Consider the following 20,016-nt stretch of genomic DNA (forward strand, 5'->3'; position numbering starts at 1 on the left):
TCATTTTATACGTAATGAAGCAAAAGGTTTCACTCAGGCGCCATGGCCCTCAAGATTCTGTTCTGCCACCAAAACGGGGCCGTCCCACCAACAAAGGACTCCCTTCCTCAGCAGCCTCTCATACCGAGCCTGCGGCCCTCCATCCACAAAGCCGGTATTGGAAACAAGAACCAGCTGCTCAACTTTCAGCCCCTTTGCCCGAGGCTGGTGCTTATCAGTGATGCTGACAAGCCTGACTCTTCTCCACGCAGAGCTAATCTGAGATTTGTTTCTTTGAAAATTGCTCCTTTTCCAGATTGTGGAGGGAGTTTGCGCCTCTTTGGGAAAGCAAAGCACAAGATCGCCCCCTTTCTTCCGAAGGTGCTACACGTGCTGCACTCCAGCTAGCGCGTTGGTGTTGGACGCGTCCTTTCCTCATCACAACCCAATTCATTTCCTGATACCAGGGGACTTTCTTCGTGTGTGTTTTGTTTGTTTGTTTGTTCCCTGGCCCAAACCAAGAAATGGGTCTCTGATGATTTCCCGAGGAGGGAAAAAGCCGTATCCAGTCACTGAATGGCTGCTGCGGTCCAAGATTTGCTCTGGGGTGTTTCTTTGTTATGATTACGGAGACACAGAGAGGATGGGTCTTCGTTGGTGCTTTTACCTGTGTTCAGGTGCCCGCTAATCTGCTTTTAGCTGCAACCATGTGAGCGCCCTCTGTTTAGCACCCTTTCCACTTTCTATCCAGACTGCTGTCTTTTATGCCTCATAGCCTGGCTCTTATCCAGAGCTTTCTTGCAACTTTTTTTTTAGCACCATTGATTAAAAACCCACTGAAATCACATTTTTCCTTTCATTTTGATGGAGACTATAAATTCCCCTAGCAAAAAAATCTCATTTTTTTTTTCCCCCATATCTCATCCCCCTCTTCCTGGCTTATGTCTCCATTGATTATGTTACAATAATTCCTTTGTATCTCCAGCCTTCTCCCTTCTAATGTTTGGTCACAAAGCTCCTGAGTGATGCTACTACCAAGTGGAAAATTCAAGGGGCTTGGCTTGGCCTGTGTAGGGAGATGACAGGTATTTGTATCTTTTCTCACATGTGCATCAGATGTGAAGAGAGTTAAAGAAAGCGGGGTGTTCTTGCTCTCCGTCCCCACTGCAGATGAAGGAAATAAGACAGGAAAGAGAAGGTGTGGAGCAGAGTCTTACTAGTGATGGCTGTGTCACAAAGGGGTTTAAGAAGCAGCCAGCCCAAGGCAGGACATCCCATCTGGCAGCATGGTCCTCAGTCCCTTCAAATTCTCCGTTCTGAGGCTCACCTCAGAAGGCAGAAAGGATCCAGCCTGCTCTAAACTGGAAGGAGCTGTGCTCGCCCCTGCCCGATGCAGCCCTGCTCTCCTCCCCCCTCTACTTACTTTAAGTGGCAAAAGCGACTGCTTAAAGGGTAAGCTAACAGACACATGATCCAGCTTTTATTTGTAGAGCACTGACCACACTTCAGCACTTTATTTCCCTTGCCCTTTTTAAAACAGGCTATTCTTCACAGATTGCAGAAATGAATCCAAGTTAAGATTCCTCCACAGTCCCCCAGTGAGATACTGAATCCCCACATACACAAATGCAAACACACACTCTACATTCAGTCCTGCTGAGTGGAAAAGGCACCTTGAAATAAAGGTACCTTGAAATTACATTGCCTCTTGTGAGCCCCATGCACGTTTCTGTTTGGGGAATACTGCTGGGTCACTGAATCGAGGGAAACAGACATCAGGCTGTTCGAGGAAGAGCCCGCTGTAACTAGAGCAATACAGGGCCATTTTGTTTTAGAAGCATGAAACCTTAACTCTTTCCAGTGATCACTTTTATTAACACAAGGGGCCAAATTCAGAGTGAAATAAGAAACGGCAGCAGGAGGACTGAGTTGAGTGGAAGTTGCACACTGATGGAAAAGGTCTTAATGTGTGCAGTAGAGGGGTCAGAATTATTATACGCTAATCAGTGTAAATAAAGTATTAGTTACTCCTCTGTTAAAATGAGTACAGTCAGCAGAAGTTTCCCTCTTCCCCATCTCACTTTGAGGCATACCAATATGTAGCAATCAAAAAGCATTTCACAAAGTTAAACATTTATTAGGAACAAGAACTATTACAAAAAGATACCCATGGTCTAGATATATACAAGAGGTTTAAACATAGCATTTTCATGTACCTTTAGCTATAAAAATACATTAGATTAACTGTATCCTAATTTATAAATATAGTTCTTTAAAAAAAGTAGTATTTCATATGAAAGCCTTACTGTGCAATGAAAGAATATATACCCTCTAAGGGGTTATTTTAAAGTTAGTGTCTAATGTTATATAACTTAGAAAATTCAGTGTGTAGAGTCAAACCCTGATTTATACAATAAGAGATACATCAACTTTTTAAAAACTTGATACAGGAAAAAAAAGTGTTGAAATATATATTATACATATAAAGCCAGAATACTAAGATTTTAAGATTTTCAGATGATTTCAGTTACAACCACTGTTTATCAAAAGTGAATACAGAGATACATCAAGATAACCAGCCTTTTACTGTTTGCCTTACCTCCCTACTGTCTGACTGCAGCCCTAGAAAACCATTAAGTAGGCAAAAGTAAAATATTTGTCTGAGAAGATGTTTGCGCTCTAAGTGTATTACAAAAATAGAAGCTTATTTACAATGTTCCCATTTGGCCTTTCATGGGGTAGGGAGGACATTTTCTTCACTGGATGGGGAGATTTACCTGTCCCACATATCCACGGGAGGACAGGCACTGAGTTGTACACAGCTGTTGGAGGTATGTCATTTAAGAAATTAAGCAGTGTTGAAGTGCAATTTCAATGTTCAACAACTAATAAGGAAGTTTAGGCTCATGCAAACTTTTTCCTTACTTACCACCACCCACCTTCCTTCCCCCTCCAAAAAAAGGTCCGCTCACAACAGAGCTTGTTACTGACTAGCTGTCTCTCTGATCACAGAAGTTACCAGTTAAGTTCCTGCTTGCATCGGAGAATAGAGGTTAGACTTTCATTCCTGCTTCAAGCCCTGACATCCAAAAAACTCCAAGCAAGTCTTTACTAGCACTCTGGGGAGAGCTGTCAATATTCCACAGGAAACCTGTATCAGTTTGCTCTCAGAGGATGAGTCCAGTGAGATTAGCTAAACTTCCTAACAAGCTGACACCACTAAATCCTGCATACGTACAGCTCCTGCAGACCTGGGACTTCCCATTCTCTTGCCAGTGGTTCTCCGGTACAGAAACAGGAGGAGGGGGAAGGAAAGCAGTGAACTCGGGATCTGACGACAGCAGGTGGCTTTTCATCAATCTCGTAGTAAGTAATGTCTGGGTGTGCAAAGAAATTACAGCAGGAGATGCTGAGGCATGAACTTAGTGTGACAGCCACTCCGAGGATGCTATTCATGTACGTGCATGCTCATATGACTGTAAGCAAGAGACAATTCAAAGCAGTTTATTCCTCAGTGAAGGACCAGCTACAAGACGACGGCACTCTCGGGGGCATTTACTGCAGAGGTGCCGACACACTGAGTCCAGCCATAGCTTATCCCTTGGTAACTCATTTGTACACCCACATCTTTAGCATTCAGTGTGTGCTTGGGAGCACCTGCCTTTTTATACTGTACTTCCAGAACTCTATTTTAAGCTACATTCACAAGGGAAAAAGAAGCGATGAGAAGAGCTTATAAGTTTTACTCTCATAATGACAGCTCTGGCTCAAAAAATGAAGAGACGTTCACACAGCCTGAAAGTGAAAGAGAGAGGAGGACAGCTTCTTGCAGCTCTTCTGCTCCCTCTCCCAGATCAGAAGGACTGGTGTGGGATGTTTTCTGTGGGGTATCTACCATGCTACATGTTTAGAATTCAACTCTGTGTTATCACGGTAAGTACAGTGCAAAATCCTCTTGCAAAAAGTGCTATAGTGAAGGTATGAGATACAATTGTGACTCATTCGGAGCCAGAAGGGCTAGCAAGTCAGTAACTTGCATATGCAGCATGTGTAATGTGTGCACACCAAAACATCAGGTTCAAAGGACGCTTTAAAGTCTAGCTCTGTTGGGTGAAATAATGGCCCCAAAAGAGTCCTGCAGGAAACTCCCATCAATCTCATTCAGGGCTAGAATATCACCAATATGGAGGATGCACGTATCTTTAGAGAGACCAAGATAGCTCTTTCAAACAAAATTTCTTTAGATCCTTCCTTGAAAGTTTGCACTCCCATCCAAAACTTCATCTGCAGTCTTCACACAAACTCCATCAACGTCAGTTAAGTTGTATTAGCCCTACTACTCAGGTCCATTCATGCCAAGAGAAACCCACATGCCTCTGAAGGTGTTTAACAATCAACTAATTGTTTCACAATCAACTAATTGCTAAAGGTACCGGAAGTCTCTCTAACACGCCCTTGATGTCCAAGTCCTTCAGGGGTACAGTTTGAAAGCAGATGTCCCGCTGACAGGTGACTGACCAGCATTTTAGTCACAGGTAGCAGACAGATGTACAGCCAGGGACTCGCGTAGTACACGTGTGTGCTGTGCTGCCAGTAGGGTCAGTTAAATCAGTTTTCCAAGAGCCAGTTGACAAAATGGAGTCCAGTAGATTCAATGTTTCTAGAGGAAAAAAGTTAGGTGCTTCCATTTTCTTTCCTACCCCTCCCCTCCCACTTGCTCTGAATACACCCCCGATGTGTCACATTCAGAGTGTCAGCATTTTTAGGCCTTCTGTTTTCATGGACTCTTCTGGGAGAGTTTAATGGTGACTGTTTTCACTTCAGTATATTCTGCCAAGGCATATTCACCACTGGAAAAGAAGAGAGAGGAGGGAAAGGGACAAACGATTGTAGCATGTTAATGTGTGCTTCCCTAAGATAAGAGATTTCTGCACAAGTGCATCTTAGCCACGGATCAACAGCTGCTGCAGGTAACATTAGGCCATTAAAACCAGATCTGAACTAACATCAGCTATCATTTTGGCTCCCCACATCTAATAATCTATGTACACGCATGTATGCGCACACAATTACACCCTGTCGTTACTGTGGTCACAGTAACTCACAAGATGACACCTTGTGACTCTCGGCCTAGTGAAAACAGTATATTGTGAGACGCCATAAAAACAACATCCACATGAACATACTTATCAGTGCTTAAACAGTAACTGAAGTTACTTTTTCACTGAAAGTAGGCTTCTGTCAACCAGATAACTGCACATCAGGGGGGCACTCCAGAAATCGATGTTGATGACAAACCCAACCACTGCATTGTGTTGTAGTTGGTGGCAACTGCCCTCATTGCCGTGCCTTGCCCAAGGGATATACCCCTGACATCCTTTAATTAGCCAGGCAGTCAGGCAAAGTAAACCATAAGGTCTCAATATGTATGTCCCTGCTGAGGATTCATTCATTTGATGCACTTAGCAAGTGAGGCATCTGAGTATCTCAGAGCAGCAGATGCACCAGAACAGTTACTAGAAAGGGTTCCTGGAAATAAACCTGCCTTATGAAAGAAGAGGTGCATTAGATTCCTCTGTATGGTGTAATAAAACCCGCCTCTCTCATGCACAAGAATAAAATTAAGATATAAGTCAGTTTCTCAACTCTTCTTCTAACTTGTAGGGTGACCTTGTTTTAAAAATGTCTGCATTAGTAACTAGAGAGCAGGAATGTCTGGTAGCCAGCTGAAACAGGTCAGGCAGGGGAAAAGGGACAGAAGATCCTTCTGTAATTTCCTAAATTACAGGCAAGCTTAGAAGGCAGGGATCTCTTCTTGGAGATCATTCCTTGTTTTTCTAGCTCCAGCACTTGAAAGCTAGATGTGTGATGCAGCTGTAAAGGGAGGCCTAGATACCAGCATGTAAAGGTGGAGGACGTTTGAGGTAGATACAAGTGGCCCCAGACCAAAGTGATCTAAAAATCCTTCTTGATCTAAAGATCTAATTACTAAGAAAAAAATGCCTGCAAGTGGAATTGACTGAATGAAAGTTGTTAATAGTTTATAAAGTAGGTGAAGGTACTCCTGAAGGCACTGCTACTGTTCTCAGATCTGTGCTTTATATCCACACTGTACTGGCCTAGCACCAACCTGTGGAGCAAGCTGCAAGCCTGGTAGTTTAAAAGCAAATTCAACAATATTATTACCAAGTCACAATCACTACTGCATTTACCAACCATATATAAACAAAATACTGAGCAAAACTTACAGTTCTCTGCCATTGCCTGACATTTTAAAGCCACCAAAAGGAGCCTGTGCATAGAGTGCATTGTAACAGTTGATCCTATGATAAAAACATAAAAAGACATTTCAATACCAGGGAGAAGCAAGGTGATGACAACAGCAGCGTTACAAAAGGCTGAAATCTGTTACAGTTCCTTCACTTGAGAAATCAGATTGTAGCAATATCATCTTATTTTGCTACAGAAACAGAAGACATTTGAGTAGTGCTCCGAGTCTGATTCGTATCTCACTTCATCATCTCTAATGGCTAAGGCATTCATTCTGGAGCTGGAATTTATGTTGTGTTCCGGGTCATGCTTAAGGGTAGATGAAAGTCTGCCCCAGTTTAATGAAGTGCGTTCTGAAACAAACATGCTTACACAAAGTTGTCTAAACACTCACAGACAGGCCCTACCACCCACTTCCAGGTATAGAAGAAGAGCTGGCCTGCATTAGACACTTGTGTCACAGGAAAACGGAAGCACTAGCCCCATATCTGTAGACAGCGGGTAGGAGGAACTAATGCAGATGCCTCCTCAGCAATTTAGGAAGATGAAATGACTGAAGAGAGCCAGTTACGGCTTGGTGCAGTAGGACTGCACCTTCACGTGTGTACAGTACACAGATCCTTCAAAGCCCAACATCCCTTTTTTATTTAAATATTTTTCAAAGAGGTGTATTCTGGCACAAATTCTTGAAATCAGTCCTCTGTATGCATCAAGTTCAGAGACCAGATCCAATTCCTATCTTCAGTGGGAAAAAAATATCAGAATTCCACCTTTAAAACTATTCTAATATAAAATAAGAAATGTTGTAAGTAAAATAGCTACTTATCTTTCTGACAGTGGTACGATGCCATCTACTGCCCATAATGGTTTGTGCAAGACCCCAATTGATGCTACCTTAAGATCATAAGAGTTGCTCTTTTCTACATACATGATTTTGGAAGGCATCACGTCTGGCGGAACTTAGTACAACCCTTACATTTTCAGAGTTCTCCAGATGTAAAGAACTACAATGACTGAATGAACAAACGCACCATTTTGTGCCAGACCGTCTGGTCCTCACCGCCTTATTTTGATGAATGGATGTTGCTTAGGAGAATATCAAGAATTGAACAGACTACTAACACATCTGACCTCCAGCATTTACACGGGATTACAAATCATACAGCCCTCCCCACCCCCAGCATACAAAAGCACAGCCCAAACTGAGATCTCACACTGCTTACCAGACAGTTCCTGACTGCAATGCAGAAGCTAACATTAATGCTCTGTCCAGATTCTTTGTGAACACCGCAGCCGTGAGTCCATACTCAGTATTGTTGGCTCTTCTTATGACCTCTTCTATACTCTTGAACTTCATAATTGGCTGAACTGGCCCAAAAATCTGCACACAAATTAAACATTAGCATGGGACAGCCTTTGCTACTCGCGGTAATTTTGAAGTAATCAGAATCAGAAGCTCTGTTTGGATACTATATTTGAAGCGTTATATACTAGCTTTTCTAGAAGTCACTGGTTGAGTCTCTTAAAAACTGGTCACTAAACTGAATTTAAAGGAAGTACAGTGATGTGCTGCAGTGGTTAATAAATGCAAAGATCCAACATCTAGCGGATCATCTACAACAATCAAATAAGCAGTTAGATCTGGGCAAGTTTCAAATGATTCATCCTTACTCCATTTACAATTCATTCCACTTCTGGACTCAGAAGAAGTTGAATGCATTCAAAAAGAAATTAATGTACTTCAAGCATTGCAAGTTTTCTTCTTTGGCTGTAACTTTGCTTCTGCAAGTGTATGCAGTTAATTTGCCTGCAGAGCATTTACCACGGATGCGTTTGACCACAGACTTGGCATCCCAGGTTGTTAGCATAGAAGCAGCCAGCACACACAATACTTCCCAGTTTTGGGGATGGAATCTCCCATCACAAACGCTAACAAAGGTGGGGCCTGCGTGGTCTTGCAATACAATAATCGTTCCCCTACTGAAGGTGAGATAAAGTCTCACTTGTGCCGCGTTGAGGGCTTGGCTAACCAAATTGCCTGGCCCTTCAGCCCATAGAAGTGTTTCTATTTTTCACCCTTTTGGAAGATGCAGGTATTTAACCGGAGCCTTGATCCTAGGCAAAGAAAAAAATGTGCATTTGCAACAAAACCGTGTATGAATGAAACTGGATAAAGCTCATGAATCATGACTGGGGATTTGGAGTCAGTTCATTAAAAAAAAAAAAAAAAAGGCCTGTCATGGGATTTTCAACTTTTATCCCCCTCTATTTTTAGAATGCAACTCATGCCCAGACTGACTGATATCTTTCCCAGGTTCCTTGGAGATTCTGCGGCAGATCTGAGACATCTAAATATTTTGTCGGGAATGAACAGTAAGCAGCCCCATAAAATGCACTAGGCTAAACTATAAAAAACAAGTGCCAGTTGGACTTCAGCAGCTACTTATTTTCCATTGGGGAACATGATGAAAAGTAGATTAACTATATTTCAAAGGAATATCACAGGATCTAATCACATGCAGCTTGTTCATTTTTTCTGCATATGGATAATGGAAGCCAGAGTATTAGATCTGCATTTTGCTGGCTTTGACCATACTTCTTATTGGGAAAAAATGGTCAGTCTCAGGGGATTTCACCATGGGAAGAGAATCTGAGATTATTTCAGACGCTAACACTACTTGAGAAATGTCCTTCAGTAGCAGCATAGCAGGGCCATTCCTTCCCTGCTCACCAGCTTCAGGTCCCAGAGTCCTCGTTCCCTCTTTCTGCGATAAAGCAACTCCTTTTTACAAAGAAGCGGATCAAGAACACACGTCATACTCTCCTCTATCATTTGGAATCAGCATGTACTGAAATCAGCTAAGCAATTTCAAGTTTACTCAGTAGGAGGTGTGTGAGAGCATGGCACACACAGCCATCAGTCTGTACAGAGAAGGAGTGTATAATTCTGTCTTCAGAAAACCTTCCAAACTACAGGGCAACATTGAACTGCTCCAGTCTGACACTACTTCAGTTATTTTTACTGAGCTTTAAAATCTAGGATTCTGTCAGAAACCAGTCCAGCATCACTATTCACAAATAGCATTTACAGCAGCCACATCTAGAAAAGGCGTTTGTTTTTATTTTCTGTTATATCAAGTTCTCTTGAAACGAGACTCAAAAGCCTTCAGGTAATGATACGTACTAGATTTTTATGTGGGTTTGTTACTGTACAGTGAGCACACTCACAGGGCTACTTCACTTTTGGAAAACAAAATAAAATGGGGGAAAGCAGCAAGGCAGTAGAAATGGCTGGCAAGCAGGCACTCCATTAGTTGCACAAAAGAATAAAATGCTGCTAAAATATTTTGGCAGCATTTTTGCCTGTGCTGCTCTCCTCCTCACATCCTCTCCCCCCCCCCCCCCCCCCCTCCGGATTCAAGCTCACCTTGCAGACACTTCATCAGAAGAATATGGATTTCACAGTTTTTAGGTTGTCGTAATAAGTAAAATATGTGAAATTTCTATTCTCCTTTCAAGTCTTCACTTCAAACCACGACCACACCTCTTTTCTACAGCTCCTTTCCCATTTACATCATGGGAATGCATCTAAAGGTTCAGGTGACTTGTACCGTACCTCTTCTTTGGCGATACGCATGTTGTCAGTGACCTCTGAAAACACAGTGGGTTTTATAAACAGGCCTCTGTCTTCAATAGCAAGACCCCCACACTCCAGCTTAGCACCTTCTTTCTTCCCGCTTTCTATCAGCTCCAGGATCTTATCAAACTGGTTTTGGTCAATCTGTCAGACAAAAAGACAGAAAACATCAGTGATTTACCATCGCTGTTCCAGAGGCTGAGACCTGCTGCTGCCACGTTGTATATCCAGGGACATGTTTGCAGGGCACTGCTAGAGCAGGTAAATTTACATCTCATCTATGACTGCAAATCAGGCAATAAGCACGATGAAAGACAGGAGATAGGCATCACCCTGAGCCACAGAAAACAGAAGGTGAAGGTACATATGGTAGTTTAACCTAATAGTTTGCTGCCACATGGAGGGAGTCTCTTCACTTTCCCTTCCGCTGCATCCCAGACACGCATTTCCATGGCTCACTTCACACCAGCTCTGGGACCTACTAATTGTCCCTCATAGCATCCTTCTGGACAAACAGTCCAACTGTGAGATAAACAGGTTCACACTACAATGAACTGGGTGAACCCCAGAGCTCAAAGGCTCATAGTGAACGGGGCTACATCTGGCCGGCAGCTGGTCACTCGGGTGACTTCAGAGCAACTACTGCACTGAAGTCGTATTTGTAAAAATAGAATCACCTTTCGAGGATCTCAGAGACTAGTAGCATCCCAGGATGTTTCGGTTTTCTGCACTGGCAGGAGACATCCCTCCATCAGCACAGTGGGTCGCGTGCTGGGGAGAGGTGTAGAAGCCCAGTACTGACCAGTACCGGTCCTTCTTTTGTGCTCCACGTGCAGCATTGCACTGCAGGTGCTGCCAGGTTTCAAACAAAGGAACACGGCTATTTCCACGATGCATAATTAAGCAATGAAACACCTCCTCACAGCATGCTGCAGGTAGGAAAAGACTAATGGAGATGTTCAAACAAACAAAATCAATAAATCCATGCAGGTGAATTAAATAAAAGGCTCCACCAGTGGCTCATGGTTGCCTGGGAGGTGATTCTGAATGCCAGCTATCACCGAATGCTTGTGCTGGTTCAGTACCCCTCCCTACACATCTGCTTTTATTTTGGCAGGGCCAGTTGCCAGTTGGGACTGTTTACACGGAGTGTTCCACGCTCGACTCCTCCAGATTACAGACTATATCCTGTCCCTTGCTAATCCTGGCCACACACAATCCAAGTTTTCATGCTTTTAGACAAATATCAAAGCTTCAGGAGGGTGTCCTTAGGGTACTTCTGGTACACAGCAAAGCCAGAACAGCACATCTCCTGCCACACAGATGTGCATATCACATGCGCTGTGGACAGCTTGCACTAAGTGCTCGTGTTCCCTCGTGCGCTATGATGCTACCCGAGAAAACACTTGATACATGCTACCGCACAAAGAAATGCGTGCCCTCATGTAGAATACAGGGTGTCACATAAGTAAGCTTGGCAGGTGTCACGCATATTGTCTCTTTGCCTGGTTGCTTAGTTGCCGAATGTAAATAATTTGAAAATATCTGCAACTGCTTTCCATCCTGGCATGTCTGTGATCCAGACCAATCCAGTTCATCCACTTCACAACACAGAAAACAAAACAAGGATATTTATACAGCTGTAACTTGTTGCAAGGCAAACTACAGTTAGATGAAAAGACACTGGGGAAAGAAAACATTTGTAAAAATGACATGCAAGGGTGGAACTGTTTGTCATTGTAACTAGAGCTTACAAGGCTTGTTTAAATTCTGTTCCCTATTCCACTATTATTTATGGTTTGACTATTGCCTTCTATTAAAAACACACTAGTAGAGCAAATTCTATTTTTTGTCCATCTAATTCAAAAAAGAGGAAGGCTTTTAAAAGATCGCTGTAATGCTGAGAACCCCCAAATCTTCACGTCTTGCTTCATTTAATTCAAGATTGCAAGACGCGGTTTTTCCTTTTCCAAGCCTAGCATTTGTAGTCCTACAGAATAATCCCACAACTGTGTCCAACTGACTGACACACACTCTTTCTACTCACACATTCTACTTTCAAACTTTAATCCTAACATCCACAAACATCTACGATCTAAGAAAAATATTCACCGTCTCAAAACTCAAGCAGTGGGGTTTGGGCTGAATAACTTCTGGCTAGCAAGTACCACATAGCAGCTTTAGAGCTTATTTTCTTCCTGTAAACCATCCTTTATAGTCCAGAAACCCCAGTATTTGGGGTTTTACGGCAAGAAAACTAGCCTAGTCTTGTTCTGATTTAATCCCTGTTCTAGTCCACCAGGACCTTAGTCTTACCTAACGCAGTCTGCTGTTCACAGCTTTGTAAATGCTCTGGTTAACCAGCTTGCCATCTGTGCAGATTTACTTTATTCTTTCCTATGATACAGCTCACAGGAATCCGAAGTTGAAAAGTGCCCTTGGTCTGTTATTTGAGGTTGGCACTTTACTCAAACAGCCCTGATTACCCTTCAGGTCTCTTGTGGTGTCCTTTGAATTCCAGCCAGCCAACACAGTCAGACACATGTGAGCTTTGGCGAAGTCACATCAGAAGCATGCCTCACTTCTATTTAAACTTAATACTGTTTAAATTTGACTTAATTTTGATCGGAGAAGCGCAGTTTATACCAACATAACCCAATATTGCAGCTGACACAGTATTTTCCCTATACCCACGCCACAAGCATCCATGCCAGTGCACGGTAATACATATCAGGAAACTGATCCGACTAAAACGTTTCTTCCTCACTTCCAAAAAGGCTGGTTCAGCCCTGAATCAGCCAGTTCCCCAATCTAGCTTATAAACGCGGTACAATATAGGAAGGAACAGCTGCAGACAGGCCCAATTTTCCAGGACTAGCTTACATCAAGTTCTCACAGAACAGTACTGTCTGTCCCTCTCCAGGGTGTCCCCTGCAGCTACCCAGAGCACTGTGCTCAGCTTGGTTTCACACAGCACCAGCTCAGAGCTCGGGCTGCAGAGAATCTCCTATTTCACGCTTTTTGAGCTCTGTTTAAGTTCCTGGTCCCGTTGTCTGGCTAAAAGCACCCAGAGCTGGTGATGATGGGCTACAAACCCCAGAGCCTAAGGGCTGGCTCCAACTTCTTCACGTTGCTGGCGTCTAAGCCAGTGATCGTCCCAGAACGGGGGCTATACAGCAGCCTCCGTACAGGTTTTGTTCATCCTCTGACCCACAGAAGGAGAGTAAAAGCAATGACCTGGATCTAAGGAAACTAAGGCCCAAAGTAGAGAGATGAAGGGCAAGAGGAAGAGATTTTTTTCTCCTAGTGACTCTTCCTTTCTCCATCACTTCAGAAAACCCCCTTCCTCACAGCGCAGCAGGTTACTTCAAGAACAGAGGAGAAATCTGGTCTGGAAACTACAGTTCAACGGTAGCTTGTGGGCAGGTGTGAATCTTTGCTACTTTGGAGGTATTTTAAACCCTTGTGACACGACATCATTTCTCTCTTCTGCTCGAATTTCTGCGTGTTGCATCTTACAACAGGCTCCGGAGAGAAAGCAACCATAGCTGCAGAGGAAGTGGTTTGCACTGGGAGCCACATGAAAGCCTAGGGTTTCGCAGTTTCCTTCCACTTTCCCAACACTTTCCCATCCTGGACTTGACAGCTGCATGCAGAGAACTTCAGGTATGTGCACATTGGTGCTCTCTCTCCCACCCACAGGCAAGCCAGAACAGGGAAAGAGGACATACATGCCATATTTACAGCCTGGCCAGACTCTATTTGTACTTACTGTTACCCTCAATTACAGCTCTGTCTGCAGTCTCCCTTAAATCACAGCAGCGATACCAGAGCGTGGTGCTCAGCCAGCCTGCCGAGTACTGAGGGCAAGGATGAGCTGAAAGAAGCAGCCCAGTTCTACATGTTCTGCCCAGTGCGGGGTGTTTCACCCTTTAAAACCCCACTACTACTTCCTACGATTTCAGGGGCTGCTCTCATCAAGTCAGTGGTCTTTGTCAGAGCAGCCAGATGAGCATGGTCCTCACAGGACTAATTATTAATGCAACTCATTCACTGCTACTAAGAGCTGTGTAAGGCTTAGGATGATATTATATCAAACAAACAAACAAACAAAAGAAATAAAGCTGAGAGCTCTTAACAGAAGGCAAGAGTAGACCCTGTGATAGTTTGAGGGTCAGCTCATCTCTGCTGAAGCAAGCTCCAACACAGGATTATCTCCCTAAGAATGCTGAGCAGTTTGAAATCTCTTTCTAGGCCAGTTACAGGGATAGATGCAGAACCAGAATGATCTGAGGATGTACATTGCCTTATTCCCCATAGATAAGAACACACAATTAAGATTTCCCTTGCCCAGATCAAGTGTGAATGGGCCTAGAGCTCCAGATAAGGGGAGGCAGATGTCCCATGGTCATCCCCTCACTGAGAGATCCCATATGGCATCAAGGAAGAAAATCTCACAGTGCAGTACTGAGAACAGGAGGCCTGGGCTATAGCTTTCTGGGATTCCCCCTTTATTTTTGGAAGCAAGCAGTGGCCCTGCAGAAGATCTGACTCAAGGATCATCTTCCTCCAGAGCTCTCGACTTCAGCTGAAATCGCTTTGAAAGGAAGAAATAAGACGAAGGCTCTGGAAGCACTGACAAAACTGGTTGTGACATCAGCTTGGCATGGTTCTTCCTGCTAATTCAGCTGAAACCTCTCCAAAGGATCAGAAGCGGGGCAGAGGAGGAGAGGGAAAGTGGGGACTCAGGAGTCTCTGGGTTTTAACTACTTGTCATCACCAGCACAGCCAAGTAGCTGAATGGTCGTTTCTGCAGCTGCACCCATCTGTGCGTCGCTGTTCCTCGCTGCAACATGCTTTGTATTACTGTACCAGGGAGGCAGCCCCTTCCATAAAGCTGGATAAGAAGTGAATTAAATACATTTGTGTTTAAAAAATTACAACATAACATTTCAACAGTTGTGATTGATTGGTATTTAAAATAGAGAGAAAAATAAAGCCATGATACATTACTCACCCTCTGGGCTTCTGCTGGGACCATATTCACAAGGATAATATTTACACAAGGAAAATTAAACCAAAACGCAACCAATAACCAAACAATGACTGTTCTCAGGCACACGGTTACCTGGGGCCCTTGTTCAGTTCTGGCATCAAAGGGGTCTCCAACGAGTCGCTTCTTTGCATACTCCACGCTGCGCTTGACAAACTCCGGGTATATCTGCTCCTCCACAAACACGCGCGAGGCCGCCGTGCAGCACTGCCCTTGGTTGAAGAACACGCCTTGATGGGCACACTCCACTGCCAAGTCCACTGCACCACGGCCCAGGAGGAAAAAGCGTTACCACATGCACAGTTTCAGCCCTTCAGTGTTTCCAGACTTGTTTTTTCCTTTCTCTTTTGAAAGCCTTCTTAAAAAATGCTGACAATGGTCCACACCCTCTGAAGACACTCACACGGCCTCACATTGCCCTCAGACCCAGCTCTCTTATTATTTCCGCCCCCCTTCCTGCCTTTTGTCTGTGTCTAGCTGGCCACAGCCACAGATACTTTCTTCACAAGGACTCGTTGAGGGCAGCAACTAGGTTTTCTCCACTGTGGGAACTGAGACGTGGATCCCTAGATACCACGCGTCGGTTCCTGAAGACTCGTTTCAGTGGTGACTGTTTAGAAAGCAGCATGCCCTTCTGTCGCACAGCCAGCTCAGACCAGCTCCTTGCAATACTCACCGTTAACAGATGGCACAAGTACCCCTGGCTTTCAACCTCCACAGGACAGGGGAGAGTATTTTCCCAAGCCAGACAGGATTTTCATATCCCTTTAGTGGCCACAGCTTACATATATTTCCTAGGGCTACTCACACAGTCCCAATGTACTACGCAAAACGAGTTGTGCAGACCCCCAGGACAGAGGTGAGCTCTGGATTAGATGAGGACCTATGAAACTTTCCTGTCGTATGAATGCCTGCATAGGGCTGCATTTTAGGAAACTACTTTCCCCACCTTTTGGCTCAGGCCTTGCAGTACCACCAAAGAGAAGGCACCACAATAGAAAAGACACACAAAAGCAAGATTTATCTGCAACTACAGCCATCCCCAGGGGAGACAACAGGATAATGGTCTGCTCATTCTTTCAGGGAAAGGACCCTGTGCTAGGGAAGAGCTCAAGTGCAGCACAACATTGTCCTGCTCTTGGACAGGGGTTTTCTCTAGCCTTTTGGGTGAAGGAAGCAGCAAACACCAGCATACTGATGGCCAAAGGACAGCAGAGGCACGCAAAGAGCACCACACCTGGTGTATTACAGCAAATAAACACAGCAGCCGATACTTACAGTCAGCATCTGCACACACGATGCAGGGGTTTTTTCCTCCAAGCTCTAACGTCACCCTTTTGAGGTTGCTTTTGGAAGCAGCTTCCTTGATCAGTTTTCCGACCTGTAGCATTGAGACACAAAGAGGACACGGGCTGTTTCTCCTGAAAGCCTTAAAGTGCGTCATGTGAGATGCTAGCAAGTAAAAAAGCCTAGTGGGTGGCTGAACAGGTAGAAGTCAGGGATTCTTAAATGCCTTGAGTTTCCTACTGCTGTGATGAGCTGGGTTAAAAGCAGCCCCAGAATTAATGTCTGTTTTAGGCAGATCTGAAATGGTGGGTGATGTGGGAGAGCTACAGGAACTGTGCTCTGAAGCTACCTGCTACCCAGAGCTGCAGAACAAGGCATTTCCCACCCACTGCAAGGTAGTGACCGACACTGGCACTCACTGGGGCTCCAAGGATTATGTTTTATTTTAAAAAATGAGGAATTAAACTTCTTCAAGTAGAATTTGACAACACAGTGATAAAAACTGGCTGTTCCTATCTGCTACCACTCCAGTACCAGAAAGCCAAAGAGAGGTTTTGACATTTAGGAGAAACCTACGTCTTTCTGATAGTTTAGGCTGAGCTGCTTCATGCACACGAGTGGCTGAGATATGTCCCTTCCTAGGCAATACCTGAGGATGGCAACGGATAAACTCTGCCTAGCTTTGCTGTAGCGCTCTCTTCACAGGAGCCTGCTCTGATGATCCGGTGGAATTTATCTGGCCACAGGGAAGGATTAACTCTGCTTCCAGATTTTAATCCAAATAATGTCAAACTAAGGGAATTTCTCCTCTCCACCTCCCCCAGAAAAAATGTTTTTCCCAAATTCTGACTATGCTATTTCTTTTTTATACTGCTAACACCAAAGCAGCAATTTATCTTCCCTTTTTGTGAAATGGAATTGCTCACAAGAAGGGCATAAATCAAATGTCAGTACCATTTAGTAATCTAATTTTATTAGAGACAATCTGCATTAAAACACTCTGGGAGTTTCAATTGTAAAGGCAGGTTATTATTATTATCATTTTAAGCGTGACCTTATATTTGAATTTCTTCACTTTGTAACTGTTCTTCTTGTATCTTACCTTTGCGTATGGCAGTTAACTTCCTTTCTGCCTAAAAATATTGTTGCCCTGCAGGGAAGCTGTGAGAAAGTAAAGCATGTAGCAGCTAGCTGGCAGTTCTAGGTCTCCATTTCTCATGGTTGCCTTTGTAACTCAAGCAGGACTCCTAAACCTAGCAGTACAGATCATCTCTAGTCACCCAGCAGCCCAGACCCAGAGAGAGAAGAAAAAGTGATGCATCATGCTGCAGAGGAACATAGCTTCACAAGAGGTATTGCTACAGGCTAGCTGGCCGAGGAGGAGCAAGTTAACAGGCTGAGGGAAAGGAAGAAATCTAGACGGGAAAACTCTCGTGGAGTTTGTGATCAGCATTTCCAGGCTGGCCCTGAGCCCAAACTGGGGCTTAAAAACTAAGTCAAAATGTATTTTGAATTAGCTTCACTTCCTGGCTCAGAAACAGTAGCATTATGCTGCAAATACTGCAGAGGTGCAGCTGAACTCACAGATGGGTGGAGGGGGAAGAAAACACTTCAAAATTACACATGCATTAGTGAAGAATCTGTCTCCCTTGGTGTTTCCTGCACACCCATGGATTAGGAAGACAAGCACAGCTTCTATAGGAGATTTTTGCCTATGGGCTCCAGCAGCTGAGGTTTTCCTTCTCCCCTAATCCACTGGATACTCCTTTTTCATTAAAAACCCAAACAGATCCATGTGGGCTGGATGAGTCTATAAGCTCTATTGTTTTGACATAGCCAGCATCTAATCCTAGCTAAAAGTTTCTGATCTAGGATTTGGAGACCAGCATAAACCTGAATAAGCTTCTAGATTACACCAACTATCAAGAGAGTAAAACCTCACTGTGAACTTTTACTTTATTGTGTTCTTATTTGTTCCCATGATCTCTGTACAGAAACGGAGGCTTAACACACCTTCTCCTTTGGGATAAGCTAAGCAGCTAATACAAGTACACAAAGCCACTAGATGGTACTGTTGTTAAATGCAACAGCTTTTGAGTGTTTTACGAGTTACCTTTACTGACCAAGATACTATTCGAGGTAATTTGTCATAATTAAGCAATTAGATTACACTCTGCAATTATGAGGACAGGCATAAGAATGGACGAATTCAGCGAATGATTGACAAGAATAATGTTATTCAAGAAAATACAAGTGAGGAGACTATATCTGCCTCGGTTGTACCCATTGGTGTCAGCATTTCCATTCTTTGTACGTTGCCCCGTCTTCCGGGTGCGTGTATAAGTTGCAAGGAAAATCTAGAGCAGTGAGTGGAAAAAACATTCACGTTTCTAAGCACACTTTGTCTGAGACTTTGCAGCACTTGTTACTGGAGACAAATTTATTTGCATGTCACAGCTGTGCTCAATTCTATGGACTAGGCCAAGCCATACATTCTTTTCCCCCACATAGGCACGGAAGAGGATGGCTGGAGGTGCCTGATACTGCAGAGGCCTCACTTCCATCTCTCTCCTAAGCAAGGCAGCTGTAGCTATTTACACTGGAAAAAAATGAATAGAAGGTGCTTCACTGTGCAGGTCTCAAGAGAAGCTCAAATGTTAATCCCATCCACATCAGCAGAGGAAGCTGTGGGCACAGGGCCATGTTTTTATTTAAGTCCTAGTTCCTCAGTGGTAACTAAAGCCAAGGAAGAATTGTTCGGGGCCCTGACTGACATGTTTTCCACTTGCACACGTTTGCAGGGCAGGATTAGTAGGCAATCTTGCCCAGAAGCTCCATCAGGTCAATGACATGATGTTAAATCCCTGCCAGCCTCTCCTGTAGACTATCCTACCTTGTGTCAGAACATCTGGTGCTTACAGTTCTTATTAAGAAATGTGGCAGTTTGGCAAAACCCAGTTTACAGAGGTGGGACTTTCACTAGAGCAAGAATCAGTAGCAAAAGCAGAGGGACCTGACCAAGACAAATCCCAAACACTTCTGAGAAATCCTGTTACATGGAATGTGATGGAAAATAGAGCTGGTAACACAGAAATTACCAATATTTCATTGGTGCTGTCTTAGGAGAAGATGCAAATAGAAACAGCAGGTGTTTTATCAGAAATCCATTACCTACCTTTGTTGATCCAGTAAAAGCAATTTTATCAATACTGTGATGGGTAGAAATAGCAGCTCCAGCTGTGGGGCCATAGCCTGGAACAATGTTCACCACACCTGGAGGGAAACCCACCTGAAACAGAGGTTAAATACAGCTTTGTAGAGAGGGATTTTGAGCACTCTGAAGGATATCTGCACTCCTGAGAGCTGCAGTTCAGTTTTCAGGAAGCTTGAACTAGTAGCACTGTATTCTTAAGGATGAGAAGAAACCTTAAAAACAATCACAGTAACTCCTACAAAGCATTTCCCTTGCAAGCATTTCTATAGCATTTATAGGAAGGCTGTGCAAACCCCATTCACCTTTGTAGCCTCACACAAGATAAGTGAGCAAAACACCTTAATTCTTGAATAATCAACAGCATCACCTCATTTTACTAATCTCACTGAAATCAAGTTCAGGACACAAATATACATTTCCCTATTAACATACAAAGCACAGATATGCAAAAAACCCCACATCTTTAATGTGCCTAGTGCATGATAAAGTACTTCAAGCTGCATGCAGCACCTAAAAACTGAAAGTTGCAGGGAAGGAACCCATACTAGATACATCCCTGTTTTCCAGACTCTCCAG

At 43.8% G+C, this 20,016-nt stretch overlaps 1 protein-coding gene across 1 annotated transcript in view; it reads right to left on the reverse strand.

Moving 5' to 3' along the window:
* Window positions 1–2,095: 2,095 nt before the first annotated feature.
* Window positions 2,096–20,016, reverse strand: part of ALDH1A3 (aldehyde dehydrogenase 1 family member A3) — a 36,810-nt gene continuing 18,889 nt past the window's right edge. Inside the window, exons 7-13 of the mRNA XM_013181949.3 lie at window positions 19,402–19,515; window positions 16,218–16,320; window positions 15,015–15,199; window positions 9,866–10,030; window positions 7,473–7,630; window positions 6,228–6,302; window positions 2,096–4,829 (exon numbers count right to left, since the gene is read on the reverse strand). Coding sequence (XP_013037403.3) covers window positions 4,757–4,829; window positions 6,228–6,302; window positions 7,473–7,630; window positions 9,866–10,030; window positions 15,015–15,199; window positions 16,218–16,320; window positions 19,402–19,515 — 873 coding nt within the window. The 3' untranslated portion in view covers window positions 2,096–4,756. The remainder of the gene's footprint in view (window positions 4,830–6,227; window positions 6,303–7,472; window positions 7,631–9,865; window positions 10,031–15,014; window positions 15,200–16,217; window positions 16,321–19,401; window positions 19,516–20,016) is intronic.

Source organism: Anser cygnoides, chromosome 11 (genome assembly GCF_040182565.1).
Source record: "Anser cygnoides isolate HZ-2024a breed goose chromosome 11, Taihu_goose_T2T_genome, whole genome shotgun sequence".
Lineage (NCBI taxonomy): Eukaryota > Metazoa > Chordata > Aves > Anseriformes > Anatidae > Anser > Anser cygnoides.